The sequence below is a fragment of the Mus musculus genome, chromosome 3 (genome assembly GCF_000001635.26).
Source record: "Mus musculus strain C57BL/6J chromosome 3, GRCm38.p6 C57BL/6J".
In the NCBI taxonomy this organism is placed as follows: domain Eukaryota; kingdom Metazoa; phylum Chordata; class Mammalia; order Rodentia; family Muridae; genus Mus; species Mus musculus.
In genome coordinates, this window is record NC_000069.6 from 114,143,100 (window position 1) to 114,165,227 (window position 22,128).

A 22,128-nucleotide genomic window follows, 5' to 3' on the forward strand; every position below is an offset into this window, starting at 1 on the left:
AAGTGTAACAGATTCTCTTTTGCTTTATTCAATGATATTTTCATGCTTGATAGTGATAGCTTCCAATTTTAATACCTCAAAATGTAATTATTATAAAAAATCCTTAAAGTAATTTTGAATTCAAATATTAAAGAGTACAATTTTAGTCTTTTCAGTTCACGTATGTTTTGGGAACATAATTTAGATATCTTCTGTTAAAGAGCATATTAAGTAAGAACTTGAGTAGTATAATTGTTGTTTCTCAGTCACTTTTACAATCAACTCATGTATAAAACTGAAAATAATTGTTAAATAGAGCATATATTACATGCTAGAATTTTCCTGTTTTCTTCCATAATCAAATGGAATCTTTCATGCTTCTTTAATGGGCACATCCTAAATCTCTCCCAATGCTGTGTTACTTAAGAGACCACTTAAAATTTATTGTCACAATTTTATTTCTATAATGTATTTGCATTTGAATTTTTCACTATGTAGATCTGGGTGGCCTGAACTCACTATGTAGTACAGGCTACCTTTTACATAGATTTCTGTCTACTTTTGCTTTCTGAATGCTACGATTAATGGCATATGCTACCATGCCAAGCTGTGGTAGGTTCTGAGAAATTTGTATGAAATTTACCTAGTTCAGTGCCTTTTGACTGTTATCACTATTAACTCACACAAAGTTATTGAGAATACTTTGTTTTCAGAGATAAATACTTAAAAGACTATCAGTTAGGGTCAGTTTACTTATTTTCTGTCTGTCATTCACTTTCTTAATGTAAATTATCATGAATTTATACACCTGCTTGGTTCAGAGATTATGAAATATATTCTGTCCCCACAAGGAGCAGCACTTTGGACATTGTTGAAGATATAATCTACTTAGATTTTTCTCTCTCTGTCTCGGGAGAGATGTCCTAGTCATGGTCTGACCATGCTGTCTGACCAGGGCTAAAGTTTGTGAACCATTGCTATAATCTAGGCTAGACAGTCCTTCTCAGACTTTAATAAGCTAGTCTGATAAATTAGTCATCTTGAAATATAAACACAAATGAAATGTTAAATATGGACACATTTTCAAACTTTTTTTGGTAATTTAGGTGGTGTTTTAGTATGTTTTAAAACTAAAATATTCTGTTTATCATTTTAAATTTGTCAAGAAATAACTTCATATGCCCTCAGAGTCGTGGCTGAACAGATTTCTTTTTTTTTTTAATTAGGTATTTTCTTCATTTACATTTGCAATGCTATCCTAAAAGTCCCCCATACCCTCACCCACTCCCCCACCCACCCACTCCTACTTCTTGGCCCTGGCGTTCCCCTGTACTGAGGCATATAAAGTTTGCAAGACCAAGGGGCCTCTCTTTCCACTGATGGATGGGAATTTCTTATGCACTATCTGTTATTTTATTTACATGAACAATAAACTCTATGTAGTACTTCATATTAAAGTGAAATCATAGTTATTAAATTTGCACATGCATATTTTTGTGAGCATTTCATTAAGTATTTTGATATCATGTATTTAGATGGTTTTTTCCAAAATCATTCAATGATATGTATAGGTTTTTTCATATATATTTATTCATTTGCATTGTTATAACCTGCATCCCTTATAGTATAGTCTTGTTGTTAAACAAAGCATTGGACTCATTTTTGTTCCTATCTTTCAGCCTTTTCTTGACGGTGTCTTCAGTAAGCTTTCCATATTGGTCATGCACTTACATTCTTTACTGCCAGGCATTAGAGATACAGTGATAATCTTATATTTAACTATATAGTTTGATTGAACAGATGTTACTTTAAGCAGAATTATTATATAATATTTTCTGACAAACAAATTTGTACAGCTTGAAATAAAAGTCTCTGCCATTTTCTGACATTATTGCATAACATTTGACAGGAAAGTCTGGTTTTTGAAACAGACATGTAGTATTTAACTCGAGAGATAAACTACAAGTAATTAGTTTGCCTACAAGTAATTAGTTTGCCTTGTGTTAAAAAAAATTGTCTAGAAACATACAAATATTTGGGGCTTGGGATATTTCATTCAGAATCTGTAAATTTCACACCAATTTTAGGCACTCATTTGTTTTTTTGAGGTTTGTTTTTTTGGTTGTTTCCTTCCCTCTCATACTCCCTCTTACTCCCTCTCTTCCTATTTCCTTCTGCCACTCCTCCATCTCTCCTACATCCCTTCCTTCCTCCTTTACTCTCTCTCTCTCTCTCTCTCTCCATTCTTTTGTTAGTCTTTCCTTCAAGATGTGGTCTCAACACTATAATGTAGGCTTTACTGGACTCAACTCCTTTCTCCTGTCTCTGTCTCCCAAATATTGAAATTCCAGGATAAGAATCAACTGAATGCAGCTGTTTAATGTCAATGTTAGCACATTTTAGTACTACATAGTTATATAATTTAAGAACCAGTATTAACATTTTTAACTTGGCTATCATGTTGCATGTAAATCTATTTTTAGGAGGATCAAAATTCATTGTCAGTTAGAAGGGAGGAGACACCTTTAAGCACAGAGGCCCAAGAGGAACATGCAAATCTTCATGTAAATGAAGTTTGCTCCTTCATTAGTCTCTCAACACCACTGAAGGATGAACCTTTTTTGATATATAATATATTATCTTAAAATCAGTGTTATGAACCTGCTGGGAAATAAGTTGGTTTTATTTTATTGATTAGTAATGTAGAGTCAAAACAGTTATTTTAAATATACTGCATAATTTTGAAATGTGTACTTACTTCAAGGCAAAGCTTGATGATATTGCTCTTTGGCCCATTAACTCTATTCCTCAAACTCTCTAGGAACTCCATTAAAAGCCATGATGTGTTCATTCCAAGATAGAATCATTTAAATCTAAGATCACTATCTCAAAAGATGATCATTTTGCTAATTTAAATATAATTTGTACCAGTAAGGAGCAAGCTACTTACTGCTTACACTCATAGGCTTATCAAGAAACATGTATAGGTCTCTCAGTTATTACTGTGTGCATATTTGATAACATTTTAGTTTCCTGGGAAAGAAGCCATGTATATGTATTATTCCTTATGTAACACCGTATCAGTCTGAAAACTTTATAATGTCCTCAGATTGATAACACATTTCTCCATTTGTGTTAAAACAGTGGTGATACAGAAGGGTTTTAATATGCTGTTTTGCAAAGCTACAACCAGATCAATCTACCAGCAATTAACTATGTGTTTCTGTGCCTCTCTAAGCTGTGGGTAAAGCTGCATATTTCATTATGCAGCTAATATACACCTAATAGCTAATACAGAGGTAACTGATGTATACCCTTAAAAGAAAATAAAAATTATTTTACAAAATGTTTGGGCTGTTTATTAACACTCCTCATGCTTTGTGCATGTGATTGGCAGTGGAATTATCTTGCTGATCTTAGACACAATAAAAACCATCAGCAAGCTTTGATCACATGAACTGCCATTTTAAAATAAATGTGTCGAGATGGAAGGGATCAGGTAGCAGAAATCGTTTGGAACACTGCCAGAAGCAGCCCTGAAGCATGCCAGCCAGCCATTCTAGTGGTCAATTCAAAGTGGGAAAAAGGTGACCATGAGTGTGTTCTTTTTTAAGTCATAGACTTTTGTTCAAACTGGCTAGATATTAGCAAGTATAAAAATAGACCTTTGAAGATAACATTATCTAAATAATTAACAGAAACAAGGGGTGGTGTGCTAGGCATTAAGATATCTTGATTAAAATGGCTATATATTTCCATTTATTCAGAATAGAGAGAATGTTTTTATACATCTACTGAGTATATTTTGAAAAGTGAACTGATGCTGAATGGCTTCTGAGGAGTCTAGTCTAAAAGCCATTTGAGAGAATCAGTCAGTCACTATTAAATATTTAGATTGTAGAGTCCTTACAAGCAGATTTTAGGGAAAAATATCCAATTTTTCATTGATTCTGCATTTTTTTAACCTGCAGTAAATTGCTTCATTTCTTTCTTCAGACATAGCAAACAGCTCCCTTTGCAAAAGGCAGTCATGTAGTAGTCATTTTCCCTAGCTTTCATTTTACTTCTTAGAGGTATGTCAAAAAACTTAACATTTATTCCAGATGACTCTAGAACTAAACATTGGTGGGTATTTTGTTTGTTTGCTTTTTGTTCGTGTTTGTTTTGTTTTTAGTGTACTAAGACAGTGTGACAGGTGAAATGATTTTGCAATTTAGCATTTGTTCCTCCTTTTTGTCAGAAAGTCGATGACCACTAGAGGACACTAGCTTTCTCTCTTATCCACATTTCAGTTCCGTGGAATTCAATTGTGAATGGATTTCAAAAATAGAAAATAGGAAAAAAAACACATTTTATTGTCAAGTCTGGATAACTAATGTTTTTACTGAAGTAAAACTACAAAATTATGCTTATATGTTCTTAAAATACATATGCAAATGAAAAATTACACTGAAATGCAAAGTGCCCTGTATACAGTTTTACAGAGTTCCCATTGTCTCTGGTTTTCATTGAAGAGGCAATTCACAAGCAAGTGTATATAAAAATCAACTAAATATCACTTTATATAAAAATAAAACCATCAAAATGCAGTTTGCTATATAATGCAAGATGGTTATCTTAATTGTTACCCTCGGGCTATAACATGGGAGCAGTATTCATGAGACTCAGTTATTTAATGTTTGTTATTCCAGGGCCCTGCTGGGAAAGATGGGCTACCAGGACACCCTGGGCAGCGTGGTGAGACTGTAAGTGACTCCAATTTATTATTACTATTATTATCATCACTATCAACATTATTACTATTATTATTATTCATTGGATTGAAAATTTCTATGTCTCAAACTACAAAGTTTCAAAGAAAAGTCTTTTTTATTATTAAAAGTTAAATTGTGAGTTGAAAATTGGTGAAATAAATTGCTTTATTTTCTCTCTTTCTTTTCTTTGGACTGTTCTCTCTCTCTCTCTCTCTCTCTCTCTCTCTCTCTCTCTCTCTCTCTCGTCTATCTTGCTGCTCTTAAGTAGCCTCTCTTTCCTGTTTCTTCTCCTGAGAGTAGGCCATATCTTATCTCTGACTTGTTCTGTTTAATCCATTTCTGATTCAACTCATTGCCTTTCAATTAGATGTCACTTCCAAACATGGCTTCTACACTTACCTTCATTGTTTGGTTTAAAGATGTGTACTGAGGGTTTGTCTATATTTCAGTCAGAGGGATTAAAGGTGTGTTATTCCAGCCAGGTCATGTAGACCTAGAAGGTCTATAGATGTGATCACTTGCCAGAGCAGTCATGTTGCTGGATTAAAACTCCTCTATACTTGTTCTCCCAGTGTCCTCCTTCTTTTATGGTTTTTAAAATCTCCGTGAAATTCCTTGAGTTCTCAGAGGATGGATTTGAGAGAGTCCTCCCATTTAGACTCTACATAATGTTTGGCTGTGAGTTTCTACATATTTTCCCATCTGTGGCCAATGAGCTTTTTATTAAAATATTTTAGCGAATTCATATATAGACCCAAGTGTTGACTTTATCAAGTTCACTTAGAAAACTAGGATGCTTGTTATTATGATTTTATTATTATTACTAGCATTCTTAAAATGAGCTAATAAACATGATCTCATATTTGAAATACCTTTACAAGATAGCCACCTGGGCCCCTCTACTAAAGTTTGTTCATAGATCCATTCCACCAAAACTTCTCAGTACTCAATGATCTAAGGAAAACATACTATCACAAGTCCTATACATAAAGCAATATGATTCTACCAGACTAAGAGGATGAGATATTGTCTGAAATGGGAATTGTAAGGAAATAATTGACTTGAAACTATGTCTCATGGCTAATAGGAATATGTAGGTAGAAAATTATAATTTGATTTGTATAATCTGTGGGAAATACCACTGTCACCTAATTGAACAGCTTTCCTTATGTTGGAATTCTTGGGCAGATGAAGGTCCCCTGGTGGGCTGCTGTGTTTGTTTATTTCCTTATTTTGTTACTCTTAAACTCCATGTCTATCTAGCTCAGTGGGTTGTTATTCTAATCAGAAATCTTCACTGTTGGCCATGATTTCTTGGAATCAATCATTGGGTCTCATGGTTAGCTAATTTTATTTACTTTTCTCAAGGAAACCAGGACACAGACTACCTTTGACTGTTTTGTAAAGAACCATATCACTGCATTCTGCTAACATTAAAACATGTTTACAATTGGATGCCAGTGCATCATGACAAGACTAAACTGTTATTAATTTTCTGCAGTGGGAAAAGTTTTTCATCAGGAGAATTCTAATTGCTGTTTTGGTCACTACCTCATAATTCTTGATTTAAGGAGTCTTAGTTTTACCTGGAATATTTAGTCTAAAATTGGTAAAAGAATATCAAGAAATACATATTGGGACCAAAGAATAAAATTTATCCTTGGAAATGCTATCTCCAGAGATAGAAAATTATTCTCTAAAAATAACACTCACTCGAATCTGTCAAGATACTCTTATGCAAATCTTGCAGCCAACAGTTTTATAAAAGTCATGGACCCCCAGAGTATAACTCCAAAGTGTCTTTTGAAGAATCAATAGCTAGAGAATTAATAATTAAAATCCCCCATTTCTAAATGTCATCAAAAGTTGCAGTTACTAAGTTGATACTTTGTGGAAAGTATATATATCACCTAGTTGATTAGATTAACTTGTTTGTGGTGGTGGTTCTAGGTAATGTGGACAACTGAGAGAACTGACTTAGATTCTGAAGTTGTTAAGAAAATAATTGGTTATAGCTTGGATGTCTCAATAGGGCAAGCTAGAGAAGGTTGCATGTTAAATACTCACAAGATGGACCAGATTCTCCCCATGAGCACTGAGGGAAGCCTGTGAACTGAAAGGACCTTTGTTTTTAAAATTATTATCCAAAGCATCCATGTATCATACAGAAAAATGGCTGGAGAATCATAGTCAGGAATCTCTCTCCATGCTGAGATGAAATGTTTCCAGATGTTATTAGTAATGTTCAATTGAGGCCTCTCAGTATAGATCAGGGTTCAGAACACATGAGCAATTTATAGTATGGGGAAGATGTTAGAGTTTATCGGTATGGTGTGTATAATTGCATTAATAGAGGTTATTGACATAATCCAGGGAGTATTATGTATATGTGCATACATGTATATATTTATATCTTCACATATATTGTATGCATAATAATTTATATGATATACAAACATGTAAATATGTATTTTTATGGGCATGGACATAGTAGATAGTCTGATCATTGATTTTCAAACTCACCCATTGTTTCAATGTGATAACTAGAAAATATTAAATACATTCTCTGATAATATTCTTCAGAAAGACTTAGTCTTGCTATTGAGAGTGTAGGGCAAGTAGAAGGTCTCATGGTCTTAAGTCAGTTTTTAAAAAGGAAACATGTACTTCCTTTCCCTGTAATATAAACTGCAATAATAAAAGTTCAGACTTATTTACTTACCTATATTTTTGTTGTAAATAATTCAATCATAATCTTTCTTAAGTTGTGGTACAAAAGAAGAATGACCAATTTCCATTTGTTTCTGCTTTGTTTGTTTATACTCTTTCTATATTTTACCGATTGAAAGCATTGCAAACACGATTTCCTTTTATTTGGAAAATGTCTCCCTCCAGTTTTCTTTTAGGTTTTTTTTTTCTTCTTTTTTTTTCTGCACATGTATCCCCAACTTTCAAATGCAGATTATATGGCTTTAGAAAGAAATGTATCATGATCAAATCATATAGGAAAAATAATCTATGAACCTGGAGAAATGTATATCCTAGACCATATTCCCAAAAGCTGATATATTGAACATTGCTCACCAGTCACATCAACCAGCTCATATTTATTGATTGGATTATTTGAAAACTGTAAGAAATAATACTGTTAATGCTAAAATGATTATTAATCATGCAAATTACTATCTCCATAAATACATTTTACATATCATCTATAAACATTGCTTATTTAAATTTCCATATATTGCTGGATGTGATACAGCAGTGATAAAAATGGTTTTCTCCAATCTCCCTTTTATAGACAGGGTTTTATTTTATTGAAATAAATACTAATTATTTACTAATTGTACTTTGATGTAAAAATGAAAATAGAATATTTTGGACATTTATAGAAATAAATACAGTGTCTCATGACACTTGAAATTAATAATTTTTAGTCCAAATGAGACTTTTGTTTAACATGTTATTCAATTATTTTGCAGATTTTTGATTTTTTGCTTTATTGATGTATAACTTTTATTCATTGTACTTTACTTTCTTAGGGATTTCAAGGCAAGACAGGTCCCCCTGGACCAGGAGGTGTGGTAGGACCACAGGTATGTCTCCTTATTATCCTAGTGATTTTTCTTTTTTAAATCTCTAGTAAACTAACTTAAATGTTTGAAAATTTAACAAATAATGTATATTTATTATCATTATCATTATTAATTAGCTTAAAACAATTTCTCAAGACATACAAATTGGCTTTGTACTCATTATATAGTTAAGAATGACTTTGGAAAAATGTGTCCATATTAATAAGTTAAAGAGTTTCCATAATTACAGATAAGGGAATTTAAATGTGGAAATATCAAAAAGTGGAGACACATGTTGTTTTCTTTTCCCACATCAAAACCAAAAAACATATTGTATTTTGGGGATGTTATCCCACAAGCAACCACAATATTGTGTTCTGGTTTTTAATAGTCCCAGCTGCTAGAATTTTTCTCAGTATGTCTTAAATTATTTAATTATGTTTAAATGTTTAAAGTGTTCATTTTGCTGTGGCAACAGAGGGCAGCTGGCCATCATTTCCTCTATACACTGAAAGCTTTTCTTACCCCAGTTTTACAGGACAAATAGATGACCCGGAATTTCCCCTCAGCATTTCCTGTAACTTCAGGCAGCTGGCTTTTTAGTATAGTTTCAAGGGCAAACTCATGGACTGCACTTGAAGATTCCTTACTGTCCCACCTTAGACTTGGTCAAATGAATTTGAATTAACTATTTGTAAGGGGATGCTTGTTTCAATGAAATTTCAAAGACAACTGCTTCATTTGCTTGGGATCCCAAGGGACACTGAGCTATTAGCAAGCAGCGAGTGATCTCTTGAGTACGTATGCTCTGGAGTGGTATCAATGCCTCTATATTGTAAAGTTCATTTGATACCTCATATCAAAAGAGGAATATGATGAAACTGTCATTTATAGTACCATGTTTTAAAGAGTAACCCAGCTAGCCTCCCTGTCAAGTGATTCTAGTATTGGAAAAAGAAATTATCCTTGCATACTACATGTAGTTCTCTAGCACATCTGGCTATTCTCACCAAGACTATGGTAAGCTTTCCAAACATTTGCCAGATACACTCCTTTCATTATGTTCTAGCAGGTGTTCTGTTGCCCATCACAAAAATAAAGGAAAATGATTTCATGAAAGAGAGTAATCTTTGAGTTTGCTGTCTATTTATTTGCCCCAAATGAATGGACACTGTAATATGGCTTTGCTTGTTTGATTTAGGGACCAACTGGTGAGACTGGTCCTATAGGTGAACGTGGCCATCCCGGCCCTCCTGGTCCTCCTGGCGAGCAAGGACTTCCCGGTGCTGCAGGGAAAGAAGGTGCAAAGGTACCACAAGCTCAAGGCCATTTTCTGACTCAAAGCTTCGGTGGACTTCCCATCATTTCCCACGGGAGTCCTGTGCTTTTCCATAGTTCTCAACATCAGAGCAGCATTCCATGGAGAAATTTAGTGTGCACTTATAATTCTTAAATAATAACTCAAGAATCGTTTAACCAACCGTAATGCCACCGTTTTGTGTATACTCTTACATCTGGGTATCATTGTTTATTTTAATATGTATGGGACTCCTAATGACAGCCTTTTAATTAAATGACATCCAAGTTCTACTTTCACGTTTTCTTTAATTAACTGTAGAAGATACTGTTTTTGTTCATAGAAACCTGTGTAGAAATTACACTTTGCAGATTACGTGTATGATATCTCTCAGGGTGATCCCGGGCCTCAAGGTATCTCAGGAAAAGATGGACCAGCAGGAATACGCGGTTTCCCAGGTGAAAGAGGCCTTCCTGGAGCCCAGGTAAAGTCAACACATATGTCAAGCATATAGATAAAGCTTTTGCTCAGAAGCTTTTTATCTCTGAGCTTAGCAAATAAGGATATATATATATATATATACATAATATATACACACAAATATATATATATACATAATATATATAATGATATACATATATATCATAATCTTTTTAAAAATTTATTTTTTTACACTACAGATTTTATTCCCCACCCCACCCCATCCACCCTCTGACTGTTACACATCCCATACCTCCTCCCCATCCCCTGTCTCCACAAGGATGTCCGTACATCCCACCCCAACCCCACCTGACATCTAAACTCCCTGGGGCCTCATGTACATACCCGTCATGTGTTTGTTTCAGAAAATATGTAATTTCCATTTTGTCAGTCTTACATTACCTCCTTATCATGAATTCACATGAATTCAATGGCATTGTGTTCTCACTTTTTCAGGGTGCACCTGGGCTGAAAGGAGGAGAAGGTCCCCAGGGCCCACAGGGTCCAGTTGTAAGTATGAAGATAATAGATAGCCATGTTGTCCACATTTGCACATTACAGCTCCTCTGTCATCACTCTCATTCTGTGATCCCACATGGTGTGGGGAAGAGAAAATAAACAGGTGTCCATCAAAGCAGTCAGTGCCTGTTTTCTGCTAACTGCAGGCACTGATGAGTGCTGAAGTAGAAGGATGAAGGAGTTTGGAGGGATTTGCTCTGGCAGGAGATAAGGAACTATCTTACCTCTTTACAACATAAATCAGAACTGTAAGCAAAAGAAAGTCATCAACAGAAAAAAAAACTGGAAAAGTTATGGTTTGAATTTGTCTTCTTATTCAGTCTCTCATTTAATAATTAATTATAAAATAACCTTCAATTTCATATACATTATATTCAGTATGATTTATGTACTCCACGAGACTTGAATTTTTCAGTGATAAAGAATACCAAGTAAAAATGAAAAGATGTCATTTCATGGGCTAATAGTGACTTTGCACAGCTCTGTCACATTATGAAATAATAGGCTGTGAACAAGTGCCAGTTTAGTTTCCCTTGTATTCCTGAACGTGTGTGTAAACTGCAGAGAAACAGTGCAGAGCTCATGTTTTTAAGGCCACCTTTGTTCTCCACAATGCTCTGAAGCATCACCATAGCGCACAAGACGCCATATTTAGAAGCCTGTTTTCATTTTATCTTCTTTCTCCTACTTAAGCCGTGTTAATCATCTTCACAGTACTTTATCTTCATTTCTACCATCATTTTCTTTGCTTAATCCTTTTATTCTCTTCCTGACAATGTTTCAACTTTTCTCCTCGACTCAATTCATTTTGCTACCTATCCTCCAACAGTTCATTTCCCAATAGTAGTAGATATGAGTTTCATATACTTCGTTAACTATGCCATTATCTTATTGAACCACACTTGGGGGGGTCTGTATTGTCTCCAGAATAAACCTAATGATCATAGCCGACAAATCCTCTTCATAGTGTGATTCTAGTAACAATGACATACCTATATCATATATACCTATATATTGACACCTTCATGCTTTTCAAATCACTGTACTCTTTGAGAATATTATACAACTGTAAGTCACTAACCTATTACTCAGCTCCACTGGACCTTCTTGTCACCTTTGAAGTCATCACTGAACTCATAATCACAAACCCAGAGCATGCATGCATGCATGTGAACACACACACACACACACACACACACACACACACACACACACACACACACACATGATTAAAGGTATAAATCTTTAAAACAGGTATTTTAAATGTGAAAGCCATTCCCCTGTGTTTTTAAATAATGTAATAATTATATATTATTTTATTTATTAACTCAGGGCTTGTTATTCTGAGAGCGATAAAATTTTCTTCATATGTACAAAGCAAACATATGACAGAAAGCAGACAGGAAGTTCATGAAGTGTGTTTCTAACATTTTCCAACTTGTAATGCGTGTTTTTCCACCAACCTTGTTGATTACTCTTTTGTTGTTACTAAACCTTAATATTTTGAATTCTAACTTCTTTGTGAATTATTTCTCCTTGTCATTTCTTCAATAGCTTACATGTCTCTGTCATAATTCTTTTTTTTTGTCTCATTTTCTTTTTTTTTTAATTGGATATTTTCTTTACATTTCGAATGTTTTCCCCTTTCCAGGTCTCCCCTTTGGAGACCCCCTATTCCCTCCCCCATCCCAGTGCTTCTATGAGGGTGTTCCCCTACCCAGCCACTCCTGCCTTCTTGCCCTGGCATTCCCCTACACTGGGGCGTCAAACACCCTCAGGTCTAAGAGCCGCTCCTCTCACTGGTGTTCAACACCTATTTATTCTGCTGCATTTTGTTTATTTTTTAGACGAGACAATAGAGATTTTAGAATAATGGCTCCAATGATCTTTCGCCATTTGTTCCACTTTGTTCTTAAGAACGAAGCTGTTACACCCAAGCAATGTCAGTATGCAAGGGAAAAATAGTGCATCAAAGAGTAAAAACTTTGAGTTGATCACTCAAGGTTTATACTACAAATTCTAATAATGTTTGATATTTCATCTAGACCTTTATTTTATGTGATTTAAAGTGTGTGGTTAGGAGGGTTTAATGACTTCATAGTATTGAGAGGGAGGTCAACTTGTTCATCATCAAAAGATAGCAATTCAGTTTTATTTTTCCTCTCTATAAAGCTTTGGATCATAAGAGCTTGCTTGTGTTTGTTTTTCCTCAGTGGGCCTCATTTACACTGAATGTTAATGAGATGATTTGTCTGGTTTCTACTTTATTATGATTTACAAAACCTCCCTTGACTATGAAACAAACAATGAAAGTAACTGAAAGTAATTCTTTAGTGTCTTCTTTTGTGCAAAAGTTAGAGAAACAGCCCCATTCTCACTAGTCCAAGGATAGACCCCAGTGCTCGAGTTTCTTGTTTTGTTACCATTACAAGAGTTATAGGAAGATGTAGCAGTATATAAAGGACGGGTTGTACAAACAGGGTAAAGACAGCATACAAGTAAAAATTTTAGTAGAAGGTTTAAAGATCAGAAAGTGTTAAAGCATATTCTCTTCAAAATTAAGGAACATGAAAATACATTCACTATAGAGGTTAATATCTAGTATGCAGCGTTGTTCATAGGAATCATAAAGAGAAGTAATATTTGCAACTCTTTTAAACTGCATGGACCATTGCTATCTAAATCAAAAATACAACAATGATAGTTCTGTAGGTTTACTTTAATTTTTTTTTAAAGAAATTGCCATTGCTGTCAAAACTCAAGGATATAATGATGCTTTGTGGAATATGCTGTCCTCTAGCTATCAACATGACCTTAGTGGCACAATAGAAACTACCCGTCTTTAATGACTTCCATCAACTTTCAGTTTTGTTACTACTTAATGTTATGTGTATCTTTTAAGTGTAGAGATAACTGGGCATATGTATCTAAGATCAATTGTATTCCTGCTGTCAGATAAGCATTTCCTAATGAGCTTTAGGTACATCACAAGACTAAACATTTCATGAGATGGATCACAGGCTATTTCTGTTCCTGTTTTATTAGTGAGAAAATAAGCCTAAAACACTTGAGTCAAGATCAGAAAACTCTGGGTGCAGGGCTGGAAAGAGAAGGAACACACTACCAATTGGCACATTTATTTATGGCAAGCTTCATTATGCCAGTAGCTACCAAAAGTGCTTGGTCATTGTAAAAAATTGTGAGCACTAAAAGATTAGCCTGCATATACAAAATTATTTTGTTCGTATAATGATTTATTTAGCTTACTACACAGAGTAATTATATTTACTATGTACACACTCAAAAGTTTTTATCAATACAAATATCTATGGTTTATGAAAAATATTAAGTTTGAAGATGAGTTTCTCAAAGCTGTTTCCTAGTGTCCTGTGAGCACAGACTCCCTTTGTATTCGTCGTGAGTTTATAAACAGGACCTTCTTCTGAAATTGAGATGAAACTAAAGAAAAGAGAATACTTCAATGTTGTTCAATTAGAAAGTTTTATTTGTTCAAGGCTGTTCTGAGACTATTTAATATTTTCTACTTTGCTGTACATCATTTGTTTAATCAATAGGTACCATCAGAGATTTTCACTTTGCATTTATTTGTAGATAAAGTAAAATCGATGTTGAACATTCAATTATTGCATATATCCAGGCTTAGAAAATTTCTGTAATAACTAATAGGAAAAAATGGATTGATGTTGTACATTAGGGCACAGGTATATTGTGAAAAGCCCATTGTCTTGTCTTCCCATCATTTGTTTTAATGCTGATGAGATCTGACAAGATCATGATAAATATTTTAACTATAGAAAAGCAATATATTTTGTTATTAATTTTAATGCAGCCTCCAAAGGGAAGATAATATTCTGAAATTTAATCTTAAGAATGCTTTAAGGCAGAAAGTAAAATATTTTGCTTTCTAATCATAATATATTATAACATCTACACACTCTGTACAATCCTTAGATTCAAATCAGCATTCTATCTCTTCTTGAGATACATGAAAATTTTATGTCATATTTAAGTTAATTTTAAATATTACGAATACTTTACTTTCAACAAACACATTTTTCCAAAATGCCAGTCGTAATACATCCAAGTAACACTTGCTTCTTTTTATTTTATAAGGAACCTACATATTAAGTTAATGTTTAGGGTACCTTTCAATTCCTTGAAATTTTTAAATATCAACATCTCTTCTTAATATAGGAATTAGGATTTAGCCCTGCATATGGTTGGTATATCTACTTCAAAATTTTTTCAAATTTAGCTTGATTTTTTTACTAGATTATATTTTTATTGTTAAGTAAGATATTCTCATGGCAGTATTTGTTTTCAGTATTAATAACAAGATATCCTTGTTTTCATGTTCTAGGGCTCTCCTGGAGAGCGAGGCTCAGCAGGCACAGCAGGCCCAATTGGTTTGCCAGGACGTCCAGGCCCCCAGGGTCCTCCTGGTCCAGCTGGAGAAAAAGGTGCTCCTGTAAGTAAGGTTGAGGGAAAAATATACGACACTGCCAACCTGCACACATGATTACTTTTTATTCGAGAATATTAGCTCTTCACACCTCAGTGCATTCTCCCTGCAGATGTGCCTGGCATAGGAAGACAGCTCCTTGTATTCTTACAATAGAGAAACTTTGAAATTCAATTAGACGAGATGGCATTTCCCCACAAGTTATGGAGCCCTTATATCTGTGAGGGAGTGGAATGTTATTAATGTAAAAAGGCTTCTAATTTTGCTCATTTAAAAGGGAAAATGGGAGTTTTGATTAAATTTTATATACCTTGCTGCTTTATATTAGAAAAATGTGAACTTTCTATACCTCTTGGAACAGAACTTCATCTCCAGTGTTTCCACAGTTAATAAATGTACCCTCAGGGCATATTTGAGCTTCTCGTGGAAGCTGAGTTCTGCTCTGTGGTAACTGAGATAGGAAATATCTGGTTATTGCATGTTACAGTTATTGGATTTAAAATGTTTGTATATCAATTATTATGGACCTTAGTTTACTAGTTTTATCTCTTTCATTTCTGTCTTTGCTGCAATCATACTGAATTTTAAAAAGCATATTCTCATTGTTTAAGATGAATACACAAAGTAATTAAGTCAGTATAGATTAAAAGGTGTGAAGATGCCCAAAAATATAGTTTGATACTTTTTCTTGTATGGTGTGAGATACACACTTGAGTTTAAACTTGTAATTCAAAATATTACTGCTCTTTAATTACTGTCTTTGACTTTAGAAATGGAATTATATTCATTGTCCACATATTTTTCTTTAATCATCTTGCCCTGATATTTAAGTGTTTCAGTCTTTTCAGTCCTGAGACAGAATACTATGCTTGATAATTCAATATGAACAGTAATATACTGAGTGCTGATGTGGAAACTAAGAAATCCAAAATGAAGAGTATCAGGAAACCCTTGTTTTATACTTACCTGTGAGAGAGTGAAATAATCCCTTTTTATATTTATTTACTTTTTGAATAATTCAATTACTAATACCATTCATTTATCTTTGTTCTTATGGAATGATCGTGTTTATTAGGCCCTACCTCCTAATCATTGCATAGACAGTGACATATTCAATATATTTTGGGGGAGCACTTTCAAACCATGATAGTCCTGCTATTTTATTTGCAATTTATTCAGAAAATTAGAATGGTACCTTTACACTGTTGGATATAATTGTTGCTTTGAAGCGAAGCCATATTGTAGATTTGTGCTGAGAAATTTTCTAAGGCTGTATGACTTACACTGTATGGTTCACTGGGAAGAGATAGAGGGAAATGGGCTCAATGTCTTAGATTGCATTTAATTGAAAAATGTTGGCCATACATAACTTGTGCAATGAAGGATGAATATAGATAAAAGGGACTTCATTGCTTTTTATACAAATTGAAAATATAAGTTCTATGAGGATAATGTATTCAGTCCTTTGATTTAAATTGAATACATATTTGATTTATAAACTAAAATAGTAAATCAAATACCAAAGTCAAAAGCACTGTCAGTTATTTTAAAATTTAATTTAGAGAGACTAATGAAAAATATTTAAGTAGACTAAGGTTCTACAAGTCTTGACAGTTGGTGATATCCCAGCTAGCAGACCATGAAATCCTTGCTCAGTTAGGCTCTCTAATTTTTTCACACGGGGAGCTACAGGTATTCATATTATTGTACTTCAGCACCGAGGAAAACTAACTGGTAGCTACTGAATTAAGTCATATCTTAAGGAAGATTGTTGACTCTGGTGGTATTAAACTACCCACAGATGCTTGTGGAAAAATCTTCCAAGATCATGTGGAAATGTTAGCCAAAATGTTCACTACATTTTCTGTTTTCCTACATGCAAGTAACAGTTTTGGCCTGAGTTAAAATTTTTAAGCAGTCAGTTCTCTGAAAATACAGATTTACATGGAGTAAAAGATGAGAGAGATTGTGTAGAACTCAAGTGTGTAGTTTATGCCCACTCACAGCCACTCAGCATCCTGGAAGAAAAATAAACTTGAAATTTTGGAAAATACAAAACTCTACTGATGATGATAATTACGGCCGAAAAAGGACCTCCAACTTATCAGTCCCATGAGAACCCTTGGGAGGTGGGACTGGAAATGAAAGGCAAAGCCTCTTTCAATTTATCCCTGTGGAGAAACATTTTGACTGGGAAACTTATTCTTAAAGAAAATTATGATTTCTGTAGATGAGTGGAGCCTGTTTGGATTATAGACATAGAGCTCTGTTAATTATGTACCTTTCAATCATACAGTTGTAGTAATGTGATATGAATAAAAGGCCAATCTGAAACAATGTGAGGTCAATGCTTAATTAACTAAAAGAAATTAGGAAATAGAAGTCGGGGATTTCAAGGAAAATCAGTTCCAGATACTTTTTCTGTGATAGATGTATGTGTTTCTTTGACTGTAGGATAATGAGGGCCACATTATAAACCTGGGTTGCTATTTAGAATAATAGGATTAGAACCAAAGCTTCCATTTACATGTGATGCAGTCCTGAGAGAGAACAGAGATCCAGACTCAAACTGGAGAGAACCAGCATGGATAGGAGTTGTGAAAAATCCCTTAAAAATAGAGTAAAGTAGACTCTAAGTGATCATAAATCATGACATATGCAAGAGACAAGGAAGAGTACTTTTGTTGAATGTTTCAAAAGACAAAGAACAATGAAAGTGGAATACAGAAAGTAAAGCTTGTATTTGAAATATTAGACAGTTACACCCTTGAATGAAGGAAAGTGCACTTTTAAGGTATATAGCCTGTGCATGTGGGTTACCTCATATTTGCCATGAAGCTCAAAGAAGGATGCACTATCTAAAGGAACAAGTAGGGGTGTGTAGAAGTCCTCTAATATTATCATACCACGAACACATTTCTGTATTTCACAATTAAAATAAAAAAATGAGAAATGAATATATTAAAGACAACAGTGCATAAAAGCTGCAAAATTTGAAGTTGAATAGGCTTCTGACTTCCAGCCAAGCAGAACCGAGTTGAGAGCTCACCTCTCTCATTTATTTAGTTTATGACTAAATTTTTAAAATTAGATATTCTCTTTATTTACATTTCAAATGTTATTCCCTTTCCTGTTTTCCCCTCTATAAACCCCTATTCCCTATCCTTTCCCCCTTCTCTCCAACCCTCCCACTCCCATTCCTGGTCCTGGCGTTCCCCTATACTGGGGCATAGAAACTTCACAGAACCTAGGGCCTCTCTTCCCATTGATAACCCACTTGGCCATCCTCTGCTACATATAAAGCTAGAGCCACAAATTCATGTGTTTTCTTTGTTTGGTGGTTTAGTTCCAAGGAGCACTGAGAGTACTGGTTAGTTTATATTGATGTTCCTCCTATGGGGCTTCAGACCCCTTCAGCTCTTTGGGTACTTTCTCTAGCTCCTTCATTGGGAACTTTGTGCTCCATCCAATGGATGATTGTGAGCATCAACTTCTGTATATGCAAGACACTGGCAGAGCCCCTCAGGAGACAGCTATATCAGGCTCCTGTCATCAAGCTCTTGTTGGCATTTACCATAGTGTCTTGGTTTGGTGATTGTTTATAGGATGGATCCCCAAGTGGGGCAGTCTCTGGATGGTCAGTCTCTGCTCTGAACTTTGTCTCTAACTCCTTCCATGGGTATTTTGTTTCCCCCTTCTAAGAAGGATTCTGAACTTCTGGGCCAATAACCACCTCTCAGTGAGTGCATATCATGTGTGTTCTTTTGTTATTGGGTTACCTCCCTTAGGATGATATCCTACAGATTCATCCATTTGCCTAAAAATTTCATAAATTCATTGTTTTTAATAGCTGAGTAGTATGCCATTGTGTAAATGTACCACATGTTCTGAATCCATTCCTCTGTTGAGGGACATCTGGGTTCTTTTCAGCTTCTGGCTATTATAAATAAGGCTGCTATGAACATAGTGGAGCATGTGTTCCTATTACATGTTGGAGCATCTTCTGGGTATATGCCCAGGAGTGGTGTTCCTGGTAGAACTATGTCCAATTTTCTGAGGAACTACCAAACTTATTTCCAGAGTGGTTGTACCAGCTTGCAGTCCCAACAGCAATGGAGGAGTGTTCCTCTTTCTCCCCATCCTTTCCAGCATCTGCTGTCACCTGAATTTTTAATCTTAGCCATTCTGACTGGTGTGAGGTGGAATCTCATGGTTGTTCTTAAGATCAGTGCCTACTTTCCTATGTCTGAAAATAAGAGTCATAGGAGTCTGAGGATTGTGCGCAGTTACAGTTCTGAAGCATCATCATAGGGAATTGTGATATTTTCACTGAATAACCATCAGTACAGTTGTTATCATCATGTGAAACAGACTGTGATAAAAAGAGATTAGGCAATGACCATTGACTTACACTTGAGAGCTCTTGAGTGAGGAGAGATAAATTCGAAGAATTGTGATATTAGTAGAGTTGTATAAAGTTAACAATGAAGCAGTAACGGTTAGGTTTTTAGTGAAAGTATTTTGTTCCTCTTACCATTAGATGTCTTCAGCTCCCCGTAGGAAATAGGTCAAGGTACTTTCTTATTATTTTTCCTATTTGTGTCATAAAATACTCAGACAAAAGCAACTTTTAGGACAAAGTGTTTATTTTAGCTCACAGTTCAAGGTACCCACAATCAGTGTGAAAATCAAGGTTGCAAGAGTTTGAGGCAGCTGATCACTTTGCGTGTCTGTTAAAGCAGAGAGCAAAAGATAAATGAGTACTTAATGCTTGGTGACCATTCTCCATCTTATGACAGTCTAGAATGCGCCAACCCAGGAATGGTGTCCACTATGGTAGGCAGTTTTTTCATCCTCAATCAAGACAATCCCCACAGCCATTCCCTGAGTCTTCTAGGTAATTCTAACTTCTGTAAGCAGACAGTTAGCACTAAACATCATGGTGGGGCAAGTGATCACTACAAAGAATGTTAAAGTAAATAAATTTACCTAATGATGTGATATGACCTGGCTGGCTCTTCACTTGTAGTGGAGAAATGAGGTGGAAGGAAGGACAAGACATGGTTATCTGAAGGCAGTAAGTGATTTCAGTAGCTCAGAGAATGTTTCAGTGAAGAAAATGGAAATGCTTTTAAATTAGGAAGTACATTAGGAGATGGTGAGAAGGTATCCTGGTGCTAATTGCTTTCCTAGCAGTTATGTGGCCCGGGGTTTGGCATCTACCTCCCTGAAACTATTGTTTTAAGGAGATGACTGGAGACAAAAATCAATAAACATACCTATTATAAAGGCACAGGAGACTGGGATATCAGTGTGTGACACAGAGGTAAGACAAGCACCTGTAGCTTCCCAGTTAATGCAACAAAAGAAAAACTAAGTACAATCAAGAACATTGCTTTCTGCAAAACTGATGGAAATGCTATTACTGAGTAATACATTGTTTTAAAACTCAAATCATACTTTTCATGGTTGTAGAGGTTGCTTTTATCAGCAAATAGTAATTTTCACTGTACATAAATTTCCAAATAGAAAAAAATGATGCTACTCTCAAAGAGGCACAAAAATGAAGAGAAAAGAGACTCAACACCTGTTGTTTGCTGTCAGAAAAAGCAAATATGAATTAAAATATCTCACCTCATAGAATCTACAAGACACTTGTAAAAATGGGAACTGGGTGCATCCTATCATAAAATTTTATGTGTGTTTGAGTCTAACATCATTAGTGTTAGGAAGACAAGGAATAGGTTTAGAGTGTTTCCAGAGACCGTAGACATCTGATTTGCGAATATTTGTTTGGGAAAAAATATTTTGTTAAAGTAATTATTTTCTCAGTCGCATCTAATAAATTTTATAGAATGGAGCCAGAGACTGATAAATTATTAAAAAGGACATAAGTTTTCCTGGCATTATTAGTTACCTACAGAGGAAACTTCATTGTTTCTGTTTGCTTGTTGCAGCTTGAAATTTGTTTCCCAGGAAGACTAAATAATTTCTTTCGAGATCTGTAGTTGTGAATATATGTGCATTTGTGTTTACACACTTGTGGGCATGCATGCGCATGTAAATTTAATTTATATATATATATGCATTATTTTTAACTATGTACAATGTATATGTATTTTTTTAAGAGCAATTTAATGATATCTTGTGCTTTCAATGCAGGGAGAAAAGGGTCCCCAGGGTCCTGCAGGTAGAGATGGTGTCCAAGGCCCTGTGGGTCTCCCAGGACCTGCTGGTCCTGCTGGCTCTCCTGGAGAAGATGGAGACAAGGTTGGTGTTATTGTTCCTGTTAGTGTATCCTACCAATAATATTAAATGTTTTCTCAGGAACTCTCCAACTAATTGAAAATTAACTCTAATGTGGAAGATTAGTGGTCTTATATTTTTTAACCTCGATACCTTTTTATAAAAAAACAGAGTAGATATATAAAATGTAATAAGAGAACAGTAGTTTTATGTTTAAAAAATATGTTTCTTAAAGAACTGAAATTTGAAAATAATTATTAGTCCATATTTAGTCCTGATACTTTGCATAACAAAAATGAAAACAGTCTGTAGTTGCATAATCTTTTTTAGCAACATATAAATAAATGTTCTCAACATTTTATACAAAATGTGTGACTTTATTGTTTTGACTTAGTTTTTAATTTTATTGTTATATGTAAAAATTGTGAAATAATATTCCTATCATCTTGCTAATTTGAAAACTGGGAGAAAAGAAAAAAAAGTGCATTTGATTACCATTTCCTTATAGGTATAGAGATTAATGTAATTCCACTGTCAATTTATGGTGGTGATATTCAGGGCAAAGTTAGTTTTTAAGCTTCATTTCTTGTTGTAGTCCTCAGTGTGATGCTGACTTGAACTTTCTATAAATTGATCAGTTACAGAGATACAAAGAGTCAGAGAGAATATTTTCATTAAAACCATGTTTTTAAAATTCTAGCTGTAATTGTATTAAGGGTAAAAATGTTAGAGTTTAATGATAATGATGGAATTGCAGTATGGTAACTGGGAATTTAGCTTTAACATGCATCTTTT

The 22,128-nt window shown here is 34.6% G+C and overlaps 1 protein-coding gene across 6 annotated transcripts in view; it reads left to right on the plus strand.

Annotated features, from left to right (window-relative positions):
- Positions 1 to 22,128, plus strand: part of Col11a1 (collagen, type XI, alpha 1) — a 190,278-nt gene that overhangs the window by 112,621 nt on the left and 55,529 nt on the right. For 5 of the 6 annotated variants that reach the window (XM_006500969.1, XM_006500971.1, XM_006500970.1 and 2 more), the window contains 7 exons: positions 4,671 to 4,724; positions 8,276 to 8,329; positions 9,510 to 9,617; positions 10,000 to 10,089; positions 10,542 to 10,595; positions 14,986 to 15,093; positions 21,250 to 21,357. In XM_006500969.1, coding sequence (XP_006501032.1) covers positions 4,671 to 4,724; positions 8,276 to 8,329; positions 9,510 to 9,617; positions 10,000 to 10,089; positions 10,542 to 10,595; positions 14,986 to 15,093; positions 21,250 to 21,357 — 576 coding nt within the window. Of the gene's footprint in view, positions 1 to 4,670; positions 4,725 to 8,275; positions 8,330 to 9,509; positions 9,618 to 9,999; positions 10,090 to 10,541; positions 10,596 to 14,985; positions 15,094 to 21,249; positions 21,358 to 22,128 lie in introns of those variants that run through there. The other variant, XR_375486.1, reaches the window with a different exon arrangement.